Consider the following 20,341-nt stretch of genomic DNA (forward strand, 5'->3'; position numbering starts at 1 on the left):
AAGGGCCAAATAAATGGACTTGGGGGCACTTTCAGCCCCTGGGCTAAGGTTTCCCCACCAATGGTGTAGCGTGGGTTGCCAGTGCCCAGGGCTGCATGGAGGGGTGGGGAGGCAGGGAAACAGACAAAGTACGCATGCACATTCAACAGCCTAACAGTGTCCCCGTCACCTAGGAGATCACAGCCACAGAGACAAGAAAATAAGAGTTGTTCCATTGTCTGGAGAGGTCACTTCCTGTTTCGCATGGAGAAGCCACTTTCAACAAAGCCCAGTGACGGAAGCACGTAGCTGTACTGAGGCAGCACCGGTGTTGAAATTTTTCTCCCCTAACAATTTTGCACCTCAAGCCTTCCTCTATACTGGAATGGCATGAATGGTTTAAACCAGCCCTGATCAGTGGGACACCACAGCTAGGTGGCAAGGCAGAAAAACTAAGGGACAAATAGGGGGAAGGAGAGTGTGTGCCCACAGAGGCTTCAACTTTTTCACCAGTCATTCCTTCTTCCTAAAGAACTTTAGAGGAGGTTAAGCTTCTTGGACTAATTCCTGGTTCCATCACCCAACTACATTTCCCAGGATTCTCTGGGGGAGAGCCGAAGCAGTTAAACTAGTATATGCCCATTATATGTTGAAAGCTGATATGGCTAGATAGAAGTGGAGGAATTAAACCAAAGGAAACAAGGGAGATGGAATAGAGTCCACACCCATCATTATTTACTAAACTTTTTTATCATTAGAGAGAGGCATGATTTTGCCAGTTTTGACTAGAAAAATGATCAGACCAAAGGGAGCTGATGAAATGATGGATGGGCAGTTGAGAGGCATCACCATCCCATTGTGCTCAGTGGCAGAAGGGACAGGCGGCAGCTCAGCTGCAGAGCACTTATTGACACACAGAAGGTTCCAGGTTCAATCCCTGGAATCTCCAGGTAGAGCTTGGAATGTCTTCTATTGAAAACCTGGGAAAACAGCTTCCAGTCCGTGTGGAGACAATACTGAACTAGATGAAGCAATCCTCTGACTTGCTTCCTCTCTTCCTATTATATTTCTGCAACTTAGGAGCACAGGTAGTACATCCAGTCAGACCCACTTAAAGTAGGGGGAGTACATTTTTTAAAAAAAAACAAACCTCAATTTGGGGTTTCTGCAATGCACAGGGGTCCCTCCAGGTAACCTCAATCCCACATGTCTCATTGTAGGATGTTGCTGTTAAGAACATGGGAAGAGCCTGCTGGATCAGGCCAGTGGCCCATCAAGGCCAGCACCCTGTTCCCACAGTGACCAACCAGATGCCTGTGGGAAAACTGCAGGCAGGATTTGAGCACAAAGAACCCACTCTCCCTTTCTGAGGTTTCCAGAAACTGGCATTCAGAAGCATGACTGCATCTGACTAGGGAGGCAGAGCATAGAGATCATGGATAAAAGCCATTGAAAGCCTTCTCCTCTATGAAATTGTCTACTCCTTTTAAAGGCATTTCAGCAAGTGGCCATCACTGCCTCCTTTCTCTATGCAGAAAATGGAGGGAGACAGGACAACTTTTGGGCTGCACACATCCACCACCCCCAAAAAAAAATCCCTGCTGAATTCATTTAGATAATCAAAACCAATCCATCTTGATCAGATGGATGCCCCAGCTGAGGCATGAGATAGTCAGGATGGTCATTTGGTGACCATTGCACACAAACACGCAACCGCTGCTTTGTCCCACCCCACCTAAAATCTGTGGCATTGGGAATCAATTTCCATCTCCTTAAGCAAAGAAGACTCTATGCTCTGAATAGCTGCATGGCAGGGAGAGTGGGAGCAATGCAGACAGACAGGTGTGCTTCCTTTTGTCAGAATGCCTCACAATGGGAGATGCTGTGCTTTCAGAACTTCTCTCGGTAGTGCAGCTCTTAAGGATGTTAGAGCCCCCTTCAGGTCAGCTCTTGGCAACCCACACTTCACATGCAATACACGGAGCACAATGCGATCCCTTTTGAAGATCACCCTCTTCAGAACCGCCTAGTGTTTGTTTCTGTGCTGAACATGTTCTTGGGCTGAGCAAAAGCAGCATTTGAAAAGGATTTGTCCAGCCAGTTTGAGCCAGAAGAGGCAATCCTGACCAGTGATTGTAGGTTACTCCTTATTGTGTTTACATTATTTGATATTTATGCAAAACCTACAGTACCATGGAAATGATGTGGCTGTTGGGATCGTACCACTTCAATTTGGGAGGGGGGCAAATTACATGCAGAAAAGGCGTGTGTCAGGTAGAAACCTTGGGAATGTGAGGGCCAACCACATCGCCAGCATATGTGCTTCAATGATCCTGTTACCATTCAATGAGTGCATTCTACCTTTTTGCAACATTTGCATAGATACTTCCCCTGCTGGCTCTTAGAAGTTGAGGGTGGGATGGAATACCCTGGGTAAGGCACCTTCAGTAGGTTTTCTTAACCTGGAAGGTGCAAGGCATGTAAGCAGAAGCATCTCCTGTGTTGGCTGTGAGCATCATGAGTGCAATATCAGAAACTGCCAGGTTAGAACCAGGAACCCCATGGCTTTAGGTATGGTTCAGGATCAACATTGGGACTTGTAATGGTTGGTGGTGGACCTGGAACTCAGAAGGGTCCATATCCACCCCTGACACCCACCTACCAGGACTCCTATTCAGCATTGCTGCTGCCCCTGCCCTTGCATTGAGAGACCTCAGTTGGCACTACTGCTGCCCGAACAAAACACTCCCCTCATTCAGATGCACTGCTAATTGGCTACAGCAGGCATAGGCAAACTCCGGTCCTCCAGATGTTTGGGACTACAATTCCCTTCATCCCTAGCTAATAGGACCAGTGGTCAAGGATGATAGGAATTGTAGTCCCAAACATCTGGAGGGCCAGAGTTTGCCTATGCCTGGGCTACAGCACTCAGGAATGGGAGCTAAACCAGCATTTGGCTTCAACACATGACGGACAGACATCATCTTAGATTACCCAAAATTCAGGGTTCAACTTTGATGTTGTGCATTGCAATGTAAGGTGATGAGCAGTATTTATGCATTGGAGCCTTGCTTGCTTTACAAAGCACCACTGCAGCTTGTCTGCCTGCCTGCCTGCCTGAGAGAGAAATCCAGGTCCAGAAGGGGAAGATGAGGGATTGGTAGTGGCATCTCCTGGCACAACAGCAATAACATTGGAGGGGAGACTGATAGGGCAGCAGTACAGTGCAGGAGGCCATGTTTGCATGGATCCATCAAAGTCCTAAGGAAATCTGGCTCTCATCCTGGCCTGGCTGACCCTTGCAAGAAACCACCTGAGCTGCAGGTTGATGTAACTGCTTAAGCCAGCCTTTCCCAATCAGATGTTGACTAGATGTTTTGAGCTACAGCTGCCATTAGCACCAGCCAGTAAGGCCAAAAGCCAGAGTTGATTGGAGTTATAGTTCAACAATATACGAAGGACACTACATTGGGGAAGTCTGGGTTAAGCAGAAAAAGGTTCCCAAGTCCTGAATGGTCTCTGCTCATCTGGACTTTGAACATTGACTCTCTTCAACAGAAAGAGCTATAAAGGGCTTCCTATTCAGACCATTGCTTGATCAATGGTTGTCCTCCCTGGCTCTTGGCTTGTTCTCTGGTTCTGAATTCCTGGCTCTGATTCCTACCTTGCCCTCCTGGCTCCCACCTGACAGCTGTATGTGACTTCCCTCTGAAATGCAAAGTGAGAATGGAAATGCTGTTCAGGCAGTGGGTTCTTTCTCAGTCTTGAGACTTCAGCAAATGGCCAACTTCCCCACCCGCAGGAACTGGTTGTAGACATTAGTAGGATAATAGAATAAGAATAAAGCTAGCCACCCGCATGTGAGCTGGGATGTGACATGCATGGGAAGGTGAAAAGTAAGCCAGAGTTTGAGTATGCTAAACACATATATCTGATCTGTGTGCACCATGAGGCAATGATGATCTCAAATCAATATGGTGATGAAAGAGGAAACTCAAGCAACCCCTTGTCATTCCTCAGTGAAAGTTCTGGGTGTTCACCCAAATCTCCTCCCACAACTCATTTGCAAGAGCCCTGACCAAACCCAACCACAGTGGTGAGAATGAGCATCAAAGGATGGCTGAATGTGACTCTTGTATAATGAATTATGATGTGCTTCTATTGTGCAATGTGGCAAGTCAACCCCAGGGGGGGTGGCCCTACCATTAGGCAGAGGGAGGCAACTGCCTCAGGCACCAGATCCTGTGGATTGACAGTGAGCTGTTAGGGAACAAAGCTTTGTGTGTCCTGTACCCCCAAGGTGAGGCTGCTCTCCTGATAACAGTTTTGAAGTGTCAATTCCCAAATGGCCCTTGACCTCTGTTTGGGATCCATGCAGCTGACCCCATCACAGTCATTCTGAAAGTCACTTCTTTTATTGTATCACAGACTCCCCAACACCTAGCTATGTCCAGTAAACTACTGATTAAGTCTGTCTGATTAACTCCAGTGGTTGACTTTTTAGTTTCTGGTTTCTTAATTTTCTTAACTTTCAATCTTGCTCTCCAACAATGATCTCACGTAATGTTACAACACTGATAAGATCAACGTGCCAATAAAGACTTACAATACTAGGTCATTGGGGTGGACTAAAACAACATTTTTTATTCTCCCCCCCCCCCAAAAAAAATCTTGAAAATCACAAGCTTAAAACTCAGAATAAGTCAAGTTCTTGGTTTCTTTTATGGCAAATGAAGAACTTACGTGTTTAACATTTTGCAGCAGAATAAAAGAGACCCCTCCTGTCACTAGTGCAGAAGTCCCCTTTATGATAGACACAAGCATTAGACTTTCACACCAGCTCAGTTGTAATAATAGATGAAATTTGCCAAGCACACACAAAGTCCCTTATACCTCCATGAAAAACTGAGCAATGGGTCTTTCCAACTCAGCATTCTAGATGCCACAGGAATGTTCACAAACTAGTCATGTTTTTAAAACTACTGATTTTATACTTATTTTGAGAATGTTATCATTTCAAGTGTAAGTCAACAAACCATGGTTTTTTTCTGCTTTTCCAGAAATCAGACCATGGTTTGTCTGGTGGGCTGAGCTCGTGTGTTCAAACAAGCCACACTGTGACTAAACAAACCATGTTTTAGCCTTATCTGTGAACCCAGGCCACTGGGTCTCACCTTCTTTGGTTGTGGTACCAAGAGCAGCAGCAGACATTTTGCAAAACTAAGAGGCCAGCCAGATCTTCTAACAGTCAGCTTGGGAGAAAGGAGGGGCAGGTACACCACCATTCCAGCGTGTGAGAGAGATTCTTCTCTTTCCACTGATATCTGGTCTTACAAACCCCACCTCTAATTCAGCCTAATTCAGAACTTCCAGGACTCAGCCCCATCCATAAATCACAGCCTCTGCATTGGGAGCCAACTCAGGGACATATACAGAAGGCCTATAGCTCAGTGGCAGAGGTCTGAAGTTCAATCCCTGGCATCTCCAGGTAGGGCTGGGAGATAACCCTATCTGAACCCCTGGAGAGCTTCTGCCATTCAGTGTAGACAATACTGAGCCAGATGGGCCAATGTGTGGTGTGGTAGAGCCTGACACCAGCATCACTACAACTTACCTGGATGGTGGTTGGGCAGGGTGGGGCTCTAGGGCTTTATGGAGGCACCAGCAAAACCACTCTGAGTACAATGGTACCTCAAGTTAAGTATTTAATTAGTTCTGGAGGTCTGTTCTTAACCTGAAACTGTTCTTAACCTGAAGCAACACTTTGGCTAATGGGGCCTCCTGCTGCCGCTGCACCGCCAGAGCACAATTTCTGTTCTCATCCTGAAGCAAAGTTCTTAACCCGAGGTACTATTTCTGGGTTAGCAGAGTTTGTAACCTGAAGCGTATGTAACCCGAGGTACCACTGTACTGTCCTGCAGAAGCACCAGTCCTGAATTCGCCACCTCCCTTCCTTGCCCCAGCTCAGGTAAGCAGCAGAAATTCAGTGTGTCAGAAGGGGGGCTGTCTCTCTTTACACTGGTCCCTACTGGCAGCTTCTTATCTTCCTATGAGAAACCAGATTTGCGTGTCGTGTTTTTGCACCTCTCCTAATAGCAACAGTCCTTTCATCAATAAGGGATAACAAAGAACTGGATTCAATGCATATACTTCGGAAGGCTTGTTTGTACTCTGAGAGGAAACTTGTTACAAAACACAAACCTCTCTCAAAGCTACGGGAAGTCTCCAAGCCCCCTTCTCCAGTGAGCACGGAGGTATCAAAGGCTGGCTAAGTACTTTGAACAGGTTTTCATCTGCACACCACTTTGTTTAAATTAGAAACACCCAGTTCCAGTCACTGACAGTGCTTCTAAAGAGCTTCATTAAACCCACAAAAGGAAACAAGGAGGAAGAAAATAAATTTTAAAAGGCAGGGGGAAAATCAAAGCCTTCTCACTCAGATGAGATTTGACACAAGATGAGGGCTGGGCCAACAGTTCTTTGTTATTTCCAGACCTGTGGTTGTCAGATATTTCTTATGCTTTATCAGGTTTTTGTGGGTGGAGGGAGAAAAATAACCTTCAGAAAAAGAGTACTGGAAATAAAAATATTTATAAATATAAAAAATGTATCTAGCTCCCTGGAAGCACTTCCAGATTCTGTTTGTAAAACTCTCTTTTGCTAACAGAGAATGTTTGCTCCAATGCTTTGTGTGTGAAAGAGAATTTTATTCAGTAATCTTTTTTTTCCACCCTGTTTTGTACTTAGGGTATTTTTGTAAACTTTTCCCTCACTCTTTCTTCAATTCTGTGAGCCTGAAGGCTTGGCAGCTTTGACAGAAAGTTTTTGTAAGGAAAAAAACAAAACGAAAAACCTCGGCAAGAAAATGAAAGAAAGAGAAAGAAGAAGGAACAGAATCCAAGGAGCTTTAAGGATAATACTGTTGGTAACATGACACCTCACACAGTCTTAGCATCTGCTCTGACATTCAAATAGAAAGACAGAGCTGGAAAAAAATCATATAATCCTGCTGGAATCTCACATATTGGGCTTAACTTTGGAAAGCAGTAAATTCTGAGAGGCTTTTGCCTCTGACTGCTAAAGGCTAGAGCATGCTCTGCTGAAAACAGAGAAAGGAAGGGGTGTTGCCGCATTTCTGACTCTCGCGGGTTTATCACAGCTCTTAGATATAAAGACAAGTCATCAAGGAGACATTTGCTGTATTGCTTTTTCAAGTTCCATGATGGAGGGGAGGCTACCATTTCCACACAGTTTCCTCAAATGGAGGTACGACGGGTGGGCAGAAGTTGCAATTTTAAAAAAATACCCAGGTATCTTTTGGATTTTACATCATCAGCACTTGCAATCTGCATAAATGCATAGCAATTAGCAAGCAAGCGAGACCCATAAACGGCTCTTCAGCTTTGCGTACATCCCATATAAGCCATTGCAGTGACTTACAGCAGGTGTGGCTAACCTGTGGTCCTTCAGATGTTGTTGGACTCCAGTTCCCATCAGCCCCAGTGACCATGACCAATGGACAGGGATGATAGAAGTCGTAATCCAGCCACATCTGGATAGTGCAAGATTAGCCACCCCTCACTTAGAACCACTGTGAACCAAGTTAAATCCCCACTCACACATGATACTAATGGAACAATCTTGGTATGGTCACTCTCTCTCAGCCTGTTCTACCTCACAGGGTTGTTGTGAGTATAAATTGGAGGGAGAGGCATACACACCATCCTGAGCTGCTAAAAAAGCAGTAAAAAAGAGGCTGCCCTCAATGTGGTGTAGTGGTTAAGAGCAGTGGACTCGTATTCTGGTGAACCGGGTTTGATTCCCTGCTCCTCCACATGCAGCTGCTGGGTGACCTTGGGCCAGTCACACTTCTCTGAAGTCTCTCAGCCTCACTCACCTCACAGAGTGTTTGTTGTGGGGGAGGAAAGGAAAGGAGAAGGTTAGCCGCTTTGAGACTCCTTAGGGTAGTGATAAAGTGGGATATCAAATCCAAACTTTTCTTTTAATTTTATTTTTAAAAGGCCAGTTTGTAACTCTCAGAGCATTACACCTGGCTGGATTTAAATTGGGTCAACCATTTTTTCTGTGTTTGGGCTCTTGGCTTTGACTTGAAAAGACATTAACTCTGCCTTGGCATTGGCAGGGTGACAGAGTCCCCATTTCCAAAGGTTTTCATACCAAGCCTCTCTCACCCCAGCCTCATATGCAGACCAGAGTGAGCGAGCAATGCTCAAAACCAAGTTCCAGTTTTTATCTACATGAGCAGCAAGAATCAGGTCAGGAGATTTCCAGTTAATTTCAGCTCCCCTCAAGTCCTGGCATGCCTTGTGAATCACAGCCTACAGGCAAGGCTTTGGAATGAAGCTAGGGAGGCCAGCAGATGGGGAAAAGAAACAAGAAGTTTCTAATCCCTTACTAAATGACGAACACTCATTGAAATGTCATCTTCTGAAATTCTTGCTCATGACCTCCATTTTATTTTATTTTTGAAAGTTACTATCCCAGGGGTATAATAAAAAAAAGGTTTGTTACTTTTCCCAGTGTACAGGAAAGCAAAACTGTAGCTAAGGACAAAGGAAGCTGTCTTACACCAGGTCAGTCTTATTGACACTCATATAACTGTCGAATTGGAAGGGGTCCTGAGGGTCATCTAGTCCAACCCCTCTGCTATGCAGGAATCACAGCTAAAGCATCCATGACAGGTGACCATCCAACCTCTGCCTAAAAACCTCCCATGAAAGAGAATCCACCACATTCCAAGGGAGTCTGTTCCACTGCCGAGCAGCTCTTATTGTCAGAAAGTTCTTCTTGATGGAATCTCCTTTCTTGAAACTTGGACTCTCCTTTCTTGTAACTTGAAGCCATTGAGTTGGGTCTTATGCTCCAGAGCAGGAGAAAACAAGCTTACTCCACCCTCCATGTGACAGCCCTTCAGATATTTGAAGATGGCTATCACATCTTCTCTCAGTCTCCTCTTTTCTAGGCTAAGCATACCAAATTCCCTCAACTGTTCCTCATATGGCTTGGCTTCCAGACCCTTTATCCTCTTTGTTACCCTCCTCTGCACACCTTCCAGATCACTCCAGGTGTGATCTGAAGAAGGCAGAATAGTGCGGTACTATTACTTCCCTTGACTGGGACACTATACTTCTGTTTACGCAGTGTAGAACAGCTTTTTTGCTGCTGCATCACACTGTTGGCTCATGTTAAGCTTGTGGTCTACTACGACCTCTAGATCCTTTTCCCATATAATACTGGTAAGCTAGGTGTCTACCATATTATCTTTGTGCAGCTGGTTATTCCTGCCTAAGTGTGGAACCTGACATTTATCCCAGCTGAAATTCATTTTGTTTGCTTTGTCAATCTGTTCAGTTCATCCTGAATCCTATTCTGTCTTCTGCAGCATTAGCTACCTCTCCCAGTTTGGTGTTATCTGCAAATTTGATGAGCAGTCCCTCAACTCCTTCATCCAAGCCATTTTAATAGATGTTGAACAACAGGCCCAGGGCATAACTCTGACTGGCAGCAGCTCTCCAGGGTCTTGTGCAGAGGTTTTCCACATCACTTGCCACCTGAACCTTTGACGATGGGCAGGATTGAGCCCAGGAGCTTCTGCGTCCAAAGCAGTGAGCTATGTGCCTTCCCTGATACATCAGAACATGTTTAAGGGTTACCCAGATCCCCAGTTAGTCCCACATGTTCGTCATCTCTTTAACCCTCTCAGTAGTTTGTCCCATGAGATGTGATGCTCTGCTCTTGGGGATGGGGAGAAATTTAGTTCAGTTCACCTTGAAGGCTGAATCTATCAAATTCTCCCTTTTCAAAACTAAACGAGAACCAAAACACAGCCATCCATCGAAATTCACACTTCTCGAATTTTGCGGTGCATCATTCTAATAATGTGCACAAAAATGCATACATCAGGGAAAAGCATGCAGCAAAATGCATGCATTAGTGACAATAGCATATACAAATGCATTATGTTGGGGGAAATTGCATACAAAAGTGAGTGTTAAGAGAAGTGAGCACTTAAAATGCTGATGAATTTTCATGAGGGCTTAAAAAAAATCACAAACTTTTGCAGAAATGTAAACAACTGAACTTAAAAGTGGAAAACAAATGAGGAACCAAGAGAAAGTGATATTGACAGATTAGTCCATCCCTATGTGCATATCTGTTTTGCTGTGTCCAATCTCTGGGCTCCCATGTATCCTTCCATGCTTTCTTATGGGGCCATTACCTATCAGAGTTGACAATACTGAACTTTATAGACTACTTGCTTGACCTCCATTTGGATGATCATTCCCTCTAATAACAAACTCAGGGAACAAGTGCCAATCTGGGAGCCAGTGGGCTCCTTCGGGAGGATGCGCAAGATTTAAATTGAATCATCAGCAACAACTGGATTGTATTCAAAATGGGGTAACTGGGAAACAAGATGGAGGTGTCAGCCTGCTTCTGGGAGAAACTCCAAGGATAATTCAGCAACACTCACTGGCCATGAAATGTTGTGTGTCAGTAGGAAAAGGAAAAATGGAAGACACAGTGGTTTGGATAGATTGGAGAAGCCTAGAGGAGTGCATTGCTGGCTGAAATGCTGGATAGGATTTAGAGGTGAGAATACATTGATTTTTGTTGCTGCTGCGAATCCTAAAATTATACACTTCCTGTTGAGGGTGCCTCTGACCAATATTTTTACTGGCCTGGCTGTTTTTATAATGCCATCTATTTATTTCCAATGGCCTATTCTTTAGCAGTTACATGTAGGAAATTATTACCTCATGAACTGTTGCTTAGTTGAGAAAACACATCAGATAGAGTTTTCTTTTTTTTTTTTTTTATTAAGATTTTTTATTGCGTTTCTTTTCATAGATTTACAAATTTGTTTACATGGCAACATACAAGAAACATTTTTTATATATATATATAAGAAAAAATAAAAACAAGAAAAAATGTTGTGAAACTTTCCTTAACATCTTTCAGCAATTCACTTTTGGACCTCCTCGCATCCTCTCAGCATTGCATTCATTGTTCTAGCCAGTTCAGCAATTTGTTATCTTATTTCCCATCTTATTATACCTTTAAATGTATTATGTTACCAATTTCAAAAAATTGTAATTTAGTTTTGACATTCTTAATAAACATAATAATTTGTTTCAAATATTTCTCGTTTTTTCTATCAATACTTACTTTATCATTTCTTAAAATAAATTGCGGAAACATAACATTTCTTAATCGTGCGCTATCTTAACATTCAAACAACTTATAATGTTTTTGCAAATAATCCTTAAATTTTTTCCAGTCCTCCTCCATAGTTTCTTCGCTCAGATCTCGGATTCTGCCAGTCATTTCTGCCAACTCCATGTAGTCCATCAACTGCGTCTGCCAGTCCTCCAGTGTGGGTAAATCTGGTGTCTTCCAGAACTTTGCGATGAGAATCCTAGCTGCTGTGGTTGCATACATAAACAAGGTTCTGTCCTTCTTTGGCACCTTCCGGTCCACCATGCCCAAGAGAAAGGCCTCTGGTTTCTTAGAGAAGGTATATCTAAATACCTTTTTCAGCTCATTATGTATGATTTCCCAGAAGGCCTTTACTTTCGGGCAGGTCCACCAGAGGTGAAAGAATGTCCCTTCTGCCTCCTTGCATTTCCAACACTTATTATCAGAAAGATGATATATTTTAGCCAACTTGACTGGAGTCATGTACCACCGGTATACCATTTTCATAATGTTCTCTTTCAAGGCACTACATGCCGTGAATTTCATACCGGTGTTCCATAACCTTTCCCAGTCTTCAGACATAATGTTGTGTCCCACATCCTGTGCCCATTTTATCATAGCAGATTTAACTGTCTCATCCTGTGTGTTCCATTTAAGCAGCAAGTCATACATCCTCGAAAGTACCTTAGTCTTTGGTTCTAGCAGCTCCGTCTCCAGTTTCGATTTCTCCAGCTGGAAACCCACTTTTCTGTCCATTTTAAATACCTCTTGAATTTGAGCATAATGTAACCAATCTCGCACCTTACCTTTTAATTTGTCCTGGCTTTGGAGCTTCCAGTTATCTCCAACTCTTTCAATCAGTTCCCAATACTTTGGCCAGTAGGCCTCCATATTGGGCTTTTTTTTAGAAATCTTGGCTTCCACAGGTGATAGCCACCTCGGGGTCTTGCTTTCTAATAAATCCTTGTACTTCATCCAGACGGCAAAAATTGATTTTCTGACAATATGATTTTTAAACAATTTATGAACCTTCGCCTTGTCATACCACAAGTATGCATGCCAACCATACACATTATCAAACCCTTCCAGATCTAGGACATCGGTGTTTTCCAACAAAAACCAATCCTTCAACCAGCAGAAGGCTGCAGCTTCATAGTACAACCTTAGGTCCGGCAGGGCAAACCCCCCTCTTTCTTTTGAGTCGGTTAGTATTTTAAATTTTATTCGGGGCTTTTTGCCCTGCCAGACAAACTTAGAAATATCCTTCTGCCATTTTCCAAAACATTCCATTCTGTCCACGACCTGAAGGGTCTGAAATAAAAATAGCATTTTAGGCAAAACACACATCTTTATAGCTGCGATTCGGCCTGACAAGGTAAGTTTCAATCTTGACCAAATATCCAAGTCTTTTTTAATTTCCAACCAACATTTTTCATAGTTATCTTTAAAAAGGTTTAAATTTTTGGTGGACAAGTATACCCCCAGGTATTTCACTTTTTTAACCACACTTAGCTCTGTCTCTTTCTGATACTCCTCTGTCTCTGTAGGTGTCAGATTTTTGACCAAAACCTTAGTTTTTTGTTTGTTTAGCTTAAATCCCGCCACCCGACCAAACTCCAAAATAAGTTCCAAAACTCTTTTTGTACTAGATACTGGCTCCTGTACTGTCAAGACTAGGTCATCTGCAAAGGCTTTCAGTTTGTATTGTTTCGCTCCGACCTCTATGCCTTGCACCAGCTGGTCCTCCCTAATCATATTCAGCAAAACCTCCAGAACAGAAATAAATAGCAGAGGGGATAAAGGGCACCCCTGTCGTGTCCCTTTTTCAATTCGAAGTTCCTCCGATACCACATTGTTCACTATCAGTTTAGCTTTTTGTTCTGAATAGATTGCTTCTAATCCATTTTCAAACCCCCGTCCCACTCCCATCCCTTTCAAGTTCTTCTTCATAAACATCCAAGAAATGTTGTCAAATGCTTTCTCCGCATCAATAAAGATTAAAGCAGCCCTTGTATTTTTAATTCGCAGCAGCTCCAAAATATCAATAATGTTCCTGGTATTGTCCGACATGTGTCTACCAGGGAGAAAGCCTGCTTGGTCCTTGTGAATTACTTCATTTAATACATTTTTAAGTCTACTTGCTAAAATGTCTGCAAAAATTTTGTAATCCACATTCAGGAGTGAGATGGGACGGTAGTTCTTAAGCTGAGTCTTTTCCCTTTCTGACTTGGGAATCAATGTGATAAATGCTTCTTTCCACGTTTCCGGTGCCTTCCTCCCCTCCATGATCTGGTTACAAACCTCCAACAACGGTTGTATCAAGAAATCCTTCAAAGTTTTGTAATATTTGGAGGTGAGTCCATCCGGGCCTGGAGATTTGCCCAGCTGCATGTTTTGGATGGCACCTTCAATTTCCTGTTGAGTTATTTTGCTGTTAAGAATTGATCTTTTATCTTGACTTATTTTAGGTAGTCCATTTGTTTCCAAAAATTGGTCCATTTCCGATTCTTTCTGAGGCCCCTGTGCGTAGAGCTCTTTGAAATATCTGTGGAAGCACTTTCTTATTTCTTCTGGTTTCTGAACTATTTTTCCTTGAATCTCCAGATTTGTAACCGTATTTAACTTTTGTCTTTTTTTCAGCTGCCAAGCCAGCAACTTTCCACATTTATTTGCTGATTCAAACGATCTCTGCTTCATTTGTTTGATTTTCCACTCAATCTCTTGATTGATCAGTTTCGAATATTGTGCTTGATGGAATTTGATCTCTCTTAGCACCTCTTTAGATTTCGGTTTGGTTCTCAATTTTTTCTCTCCTTCACTTATTTTCTCTAAAAATTTTTCTTTTTTTCCATTCCAATATTTTCTTTTTATCGAATTCTGTTGAATCAGAAACCCTCTCATTACAGCTTTACTTGCGTCCCAGATTGTTCTTTTCTCCACCGTAGTGTTCAAATTTATTTCAAAGTAGTCCTTTAGTGTTTTTTGGGCCTTCTTCACAATCTCTTGATCTCTTAACAAGGTGTCATTCATTCTCCATCTGAAGGATCCAGTTGGGAAAAGTCTCAGTTCCATTTTTATGGCATTGTGGTCGGAGCAGGTTTTTGGGCAGATTTCCACTTTTCTCGTTTTCGGAGCCAGCCCTCTAGATATCCAAATTTGGTCGATTCGTGTCCATGACAAATGGGCCTCAGAAAAGAAAGTTCCTTCTTTACCCAAGGGGTTCCTTGTCCTCCAAATGTCAATCAAGTCCATATTGTCTGTCATTTCAAAGAAAGTTTTAGGGAGTCTGCCGTCTGTTGTTAAGTTTTGATTTTGGGATTTGTCCATATTTGTAGACACCACCCCATTCATATCTCCCATCACAATAATATTAGCATAGTCCAAATAGTCCATCATTGTCTCATGCAGCTTCTTGTAGAATTCTGATTTTCCATCATTTGGCGCGTAGATTCCTAATATCAAAATCTTTTCCCCTTGTGTTTGGATTTCAATTGCGAGGATTCTTCCATGATCATCTTTAAATAAAAATTTTGGCGACAGGTTCTCCTTTGCATAAATTACAACACCTCTTTTTTTAACTTTGTCTGATGAGATAAATTCTTGGCCAAGTCTTTTATTGATTAATACTTTCCTGTGGAGCCTAGTCACATGTGTTTCTTGCAAACATATTACATCCAATTGTTCTTTTTTTAGGATATGAAATATCCTTCTCCTTTTTTCCGGAGAATTCCCGCCATTTATGTTCCAACTAAGTAGCTGCAGAGACATCCTGTTCTATTTAAGATGTTCTTAAGATGGGGTGTCTTCCTTTTGTTCAGATCCCGAAGGTATAGGCGTTGGCCCACTTCCGGGCGGTGCTGGTGCTGGTAAAACTGGAAGCCAATCCGCTCCTTTTTGGAGATCTTCTCCGTGGTCGTGAAGGAACCTTTGGTTATCTTCAGGTGTTCTTATTTTAACCTTCCTTTCTTTGTAGGTGAAGGATAATCCCTGTGGAAACTCCCACCTATAGGGGATTGCGTTGTGTCTCAGCAATTTTGCTAATTCTGTATAGGTGGCTCTAAGGTCCAGCAGCTGCCTCGGGATATCTCTGTAAATTTCCACTCTTTTGTCTTGTATTTCAATTGCTTTTTTGAAGTGAAGGCCTAGGATCTTGTCTCTCTCTTCCTTTGTTCTTAAAATTATCAAGCAGTCTCTGGATCTGTCTTTCCTTACCAGTCTTCCCAATCTATATGCCGAGACAATCCTAAAATCCGTGTCTTCCTTTAAACCCCAGAACTTCGAGAATTCCTGTGTTAAGTATCCAATCAAGTCTCCTTGCTCGAGTTCTGGAATACCTCTCAATTTGATGTTGCTCTCACGATTTTTCAGTTCCACCATTGACAGATAGACTTGTTGTTCACCCACCTGTTTGTGCAGGGGCCTAACTTCTCCTTTTATTTCTTCCACCTCTTTTTGTAGGACTCCCACTTTCTGGATTGCTTCTCCAGCTAATTCTCGATTTTCCGCTGTTGCTCCTTGCAATTTCTCTATGGCTTGCGTGTGCTGGGAAACTTGGTCAGTCAGTTTTTGGATCGAGGAAGTTGCTTTATCTATCTTCACAGACTGATCGTCCACCTTCTGATTTAAACTTGATAGTTGCTCCAATATTTGTTTTAATAGTGTGTCTGACCCACCTGCTGCCATATCTTCCTCAGTGGACTTCTCAGTTATTTCCCCTTGTTCTCTATGAGACACCAGTACAGCTGGGACCGACGAACGGCGTCCTTGGGTCAATGTTGTTTGTACAAATTGTGCTGGTCTTCTTTCCTTTTCCTTTTCTTTTTCCTTAGCCTCTTTAGTTTCCTTTGCTTTAGACGCTCTTGTTCTCCCTGCACCACTCATTACACATCTGTCAATGTTCAAGGTCAAATTGTCTATTGTTCCATGGGAAAGACAAATTCAGGAGTAAACAGCCAGTGAGATGGAATTCAAAACAAAAGTCAGTTCCCAGGATTTTGTAATCCGAAAGCCCTGTAGGGGGAGTGCCACCCGATTTCAAAGACAAGGAAGGAAGTAATCCGCCATTAAAGTTCCAAATTATTTCAAAACAGTGAATTCGTTAATCCAAAAGTCCCTTCATAAATTCAAGATCTCCCAAAGCACCTTTTATAAATCGACAAAGTTTCACGAAAGGTGCTTGTAACAGTATCCCAATCAGTCTTTTCTGCTCAAATGTAACAATTACTTTCTAGCACAGTTTGCAACTGTTTCCGCAGTTTGATACAGTCTCTCTCTCTGGCAGCCCGACAATCTGGCTCTTTAAAAATACAGCCCAAAGAAGAAAAAAGATAGGAGGAAAGTCACCATCTGCTGCTTCTTTTAGTCAATGTCCATTTCCACCTTCAGCTCAATAAAATAAGCAAATTTTATGGCACGAAAAAGTTTAAGCTTCCCAAAGTCCCGTTTCAAATGCTTCCGTTTCTAAAAGCTTTGCTTTGATCTTGTCAGCAATGTCGGAAGACGGACTTCCCTTTTCTCGTCTCCCGCTTTCAGCCAAATTAACCGAATTTCTTTGCCAAATTTTAAACCCCTTTACTCACGGGTATGTTGCTTGCAGTTTAGCGTTGATTTTAGGAAGAAGGATCAGCGCTCATCTGTAACAGCCGCGCGGCTTCGCTTCCGCGGAAAGAGCGATGAACTCACAGCACCGCTACCCCTCCTTCACTCCGGGTCTCCTTACGGGGTCCCTTCTGTGCTTTCGGAGCAGCTTCTGGTGCCCGCCGAGTCCCACGGCCACGGGCTCACTCTACCCGTGGTTTATCTTGATGGGTCGTCGCTATGCCGCAGCGAACGACCCTTTTCCGCGGAGCCCCTCTTCAGAGCCCGAAGAGGACCGCCATTACAGTTTCGCGCCGCCCCCGGAAGTCCCCCACATCAGATAGAGTTTTCAATGGGTGCCACAGCCATTAGCTTCCCCTAATTCTCCACCTCTTCTTAGGTAAAAAATAAATAAATTGAAAATTCTTTCATTTAAAAAAAAGTCTTCTCAGCTGTTTCTGAGAGAAACAATTTTTTTTGTTATGATAAAACATGACTATACCTTTTTAAGCCACTGGGCACCTTCAATGTCGAGGGTGTTGTACCCAAAACAGAAAGAAAAGGAAAAGGAAATCCTTTGAGAAAATAAACACCTCTCAAAGAAAAGTAGGGAGACAGAGAAAAAGAGAAGATAGGTTGATGTTAAGTATTTGGGGGGCAGAATCTTGAGGGGTGGACACTAGAAACGTCTAACCAGGGTCTTCATCCTCTTATATCATTCAGGTTTATCTATATTACCCCCTTCCTTCAAGGTGTTTTCTGAAATGGAAAAGTGTTAAAATCCTCCTATGTGGTGTAAGTCCCCCTCAGGTGAGTACATCCTTATTCACCCTGCAGCGCTCTGTCATGACAAGTTGTACCTGCTAAAACTATTCTTTCCAGAAATATGAGGGCTAAGCCATAGAAGTTTCCAGCAGTCTCTCTTTTTCTTACTCTCTCTCTCCTGCACGAAACCCATCAAGCTTTAACCCATCAATCACCCATGCCTTGTAAACTGTTCACTGTAATTGTCACTCAGCTACTTTACAGCACCAGAAACACCCTTACAACAATGACCCTCAATTCAGTTCACGAGCACAGTATATCCTGTCTTCCATTCTCTCTCTCTACACACACCCCAGGTCCCACAGACATATGTCCTGACAGCTGCCATGAGCACACATCCAGATTATACCAACAACCCAGCTTCTGACTTCCAAATGTCAGAATGGTCCCCAGAGCCTAACTTTTTTATATAGCCTAACTTCTTTGAAGATGGCACTTGGGGCCTCCCCTTAAAGGTATGAGGACCCAGGTTGTCCTTCATCTTGACAATCAATAATTAGCCTGCACATGCATGCTCCTTGTTTGCAAACTCCAGCATCAAGCAGCAACTGGAGTACGTGAATCTGCCAACACCAGAGAGTTCCATAACATTTTGCCTCCAAATACTTCTAAGGCAAAAGGTTTTAGCTCAGTATTTGAGCATCTGCTTTGCATGCAGAAGGTTCCAGGTTCAATCCCTGGCATCTGCAAGTAGGTCTGGATAAAACCCCTGGCTGAAAGAGCTTCTGTCAATCAATGCAGACAATATTGAGCCAGATGGACCAAATGATCTGACTCAGTGTCAGGCAGCTCTTCCTATATCCTATATCAGTGCACACATAGTGGGGCACAAATCATCACATGCTGGGATATCAAGTGATAGGCATGCATGTGTGAACCAGCCGGACAGGGTGCAAATCATCACATGCTGGGATATCAAGTGATAGGCATGCATGTGTGAACCAGCCGGACAGGCCCACTGTATCACATTTATTTCATTAGACATAAGAAAGTTTGCTGGGTTGGAAGTGGGGCACTTGAGACTGAATCAAGATGTCGCACTTCCTGATACGGAAAGAGTAATGGTCCAGTATAATATGTGGGAAAGGAACAATACCTCTTTGCCGGATTTCTCAATCTCTACCGTCACCGTGGTGTGGTTCTTGTGCTCCTGGAACATGCAGAGGTAACAGATGCAGACCTGGTCCGTCTGGCAGAAAAGCTCCATCGTCTTGCCATGCACAGGGCATTTCCTGGCTTCAAAGTCCTTGATGGGGTCAAGGAGCTGGTGATCCCGGAAGGCAGCCCCTTCGAAGTGAGGCTTCAGATGGAGCTCACAAAAGCTGGCTTGGCACACAAGGCAGGACTTCACAGCCTTCTGCTTGTTATCAATGCAGGAGTCGCAGAGGACCTCTTCGAGGACCCGGGGCCTTGAAGTGGACCCTCTGCTCACCCGGTTGAAGTTGGATCTCTTGGCGTCTCCTGATTCCCCAAGGGAGACAGTGGGTTTCCTCAGGTCTGCAATCTGCCCACTGGAATACAGTGGCTTCTTCACATCCCCTTCGCTGGTGAAGGTTTTCTTTGTTTCCATGTTGTATATAGACTTCCTCAGGTCCCCTCTTTCTGGGAAGGACATCTGGGACCTCCGAGGCTCCCCTAGAGGCATGGAGGGGAACACTGGCTTCTTGCCCTCCCCAGACTCCATGTTGAAATAGGTTGACCTCTTCTCATCGGATTCAACAAACTGGATGATTGGCCTCTTCCAGTCGCCCCCAGAATATATCGATTTTTTGAGCTGTTCTATCTCCAGCGCAGGGCTGGTGTTATTCTTGTTGGCATCTTTCTCCCCTTTGCTTGGGCTAGTCGGTTTCTTCCCTTCTTCTGCCTCTTTTGGTGGAGAGGCTGGGGTCTTCACATCTTCTGACTTACTTGTGGTCCCATTTGCTCTTGCTGCCTCCATCCCGTAGCTTTTTCTCCTGGCCTCAACACTTTCTTTTCTCTCTCTCCTGCAACTGTCAGGAAATGGCAGAAGTCTTGGACTACCTTACCCTTTCACAAAAGCCGGCAACCTCACTGGCTGCTGTCCCGGCAAGGAATGGAAGAACAGTACGTCAAAAGCTTTACCTAAATGCCACACCTGAAAGATGGGGAGGAGAAGTGAGATACCTGAATTACACTGGGCAGAGCCAGAGAGAGAGAGAGAGAGAGAGAGAGAGAGAGAGAGAGAGAGAGAGAGAGAGAGAGATGTTACAAAAGGCATCAAGAGAGCCAGCTGCATAGTTAATTATACAACCCAGCCCACACCCAAGAACATTCTTGTCTAACCAGGTTTGGGAATGAAGGGTTGTTTATGTGTCACTTTTTTCTTTCAAAAATAATTTTCATTAAGAGGCAGCAACCAGTTCTGCTACCTACTTCGAAAATAGTTGCTTCTGTTGACAGCAGGAGTGGAGTGACCTTCTCTGCTGCATGAGCAGGATTATATGTAGAGTGTAAGGTACAAGAAAGGGGGGGTAAGTGGACTGCTTGTGTGTACATGCAACTAGGCTTGCCATTGGAATTGATGCAAAGAATCATAATCAGATAATGAACTAAGGATATTAGAGTTTCCATGAGAACTAGAAGCAGAAAATGTCTGAAGCTGAGAATCTCAGCTTATGACGTTGTTGTTTGAATGCCTGCACCACAGCACTTTACTGGTTTATCTAAAGGAGGCTGAAAGTACAACATTCTGCACACTTGCTCTCTTGACAAATGGTGA

At 43.5% G+C, this 20,341-nt stretch overlaps 1 protein-coding gene across 3 annotated transcripts in view; it reads right to left on the reverse strand.

Moving 5' to 3' along the window:
* TRIM29 (tripartite motif containing 29) overlaps positions 1–19,767 on the reverse strand; it is a 53,146-nt gene extending 33,379 nt beyond the window's left edge. For all 3 annotated transcript variants that reach the window (XM_081172594.1, XM_081172593.1, XM_081172592.1), the window contains exon 1: positions 18,698–19,767. In XM_081172594.1, coding sequence (XP_081028720.1) covers positions 18,698–19,540 — 843 coding nt within the window. In that variant the 5' untranslated portion in view covers positions 19,541–19,767. The remainder of the gene's footprint in view (positions 1–18,697) is intronic.
* Between the last annotated feature and the right edge of the window lie 574 nt (positions 19,768–20,341).

Source organism: Podarcis bocagei, assembly GCF_964188305.1.
Source record: "Podarcis bocagei genome assembly, chromosome: 15".
Taxonomy (NCBI): domain Eukaryota; kingdom Metazoa; phylum Chordata; class Lepidosauria; order Squamata; family Lacertidae; genus Podarcis; species Podarcis bocagei.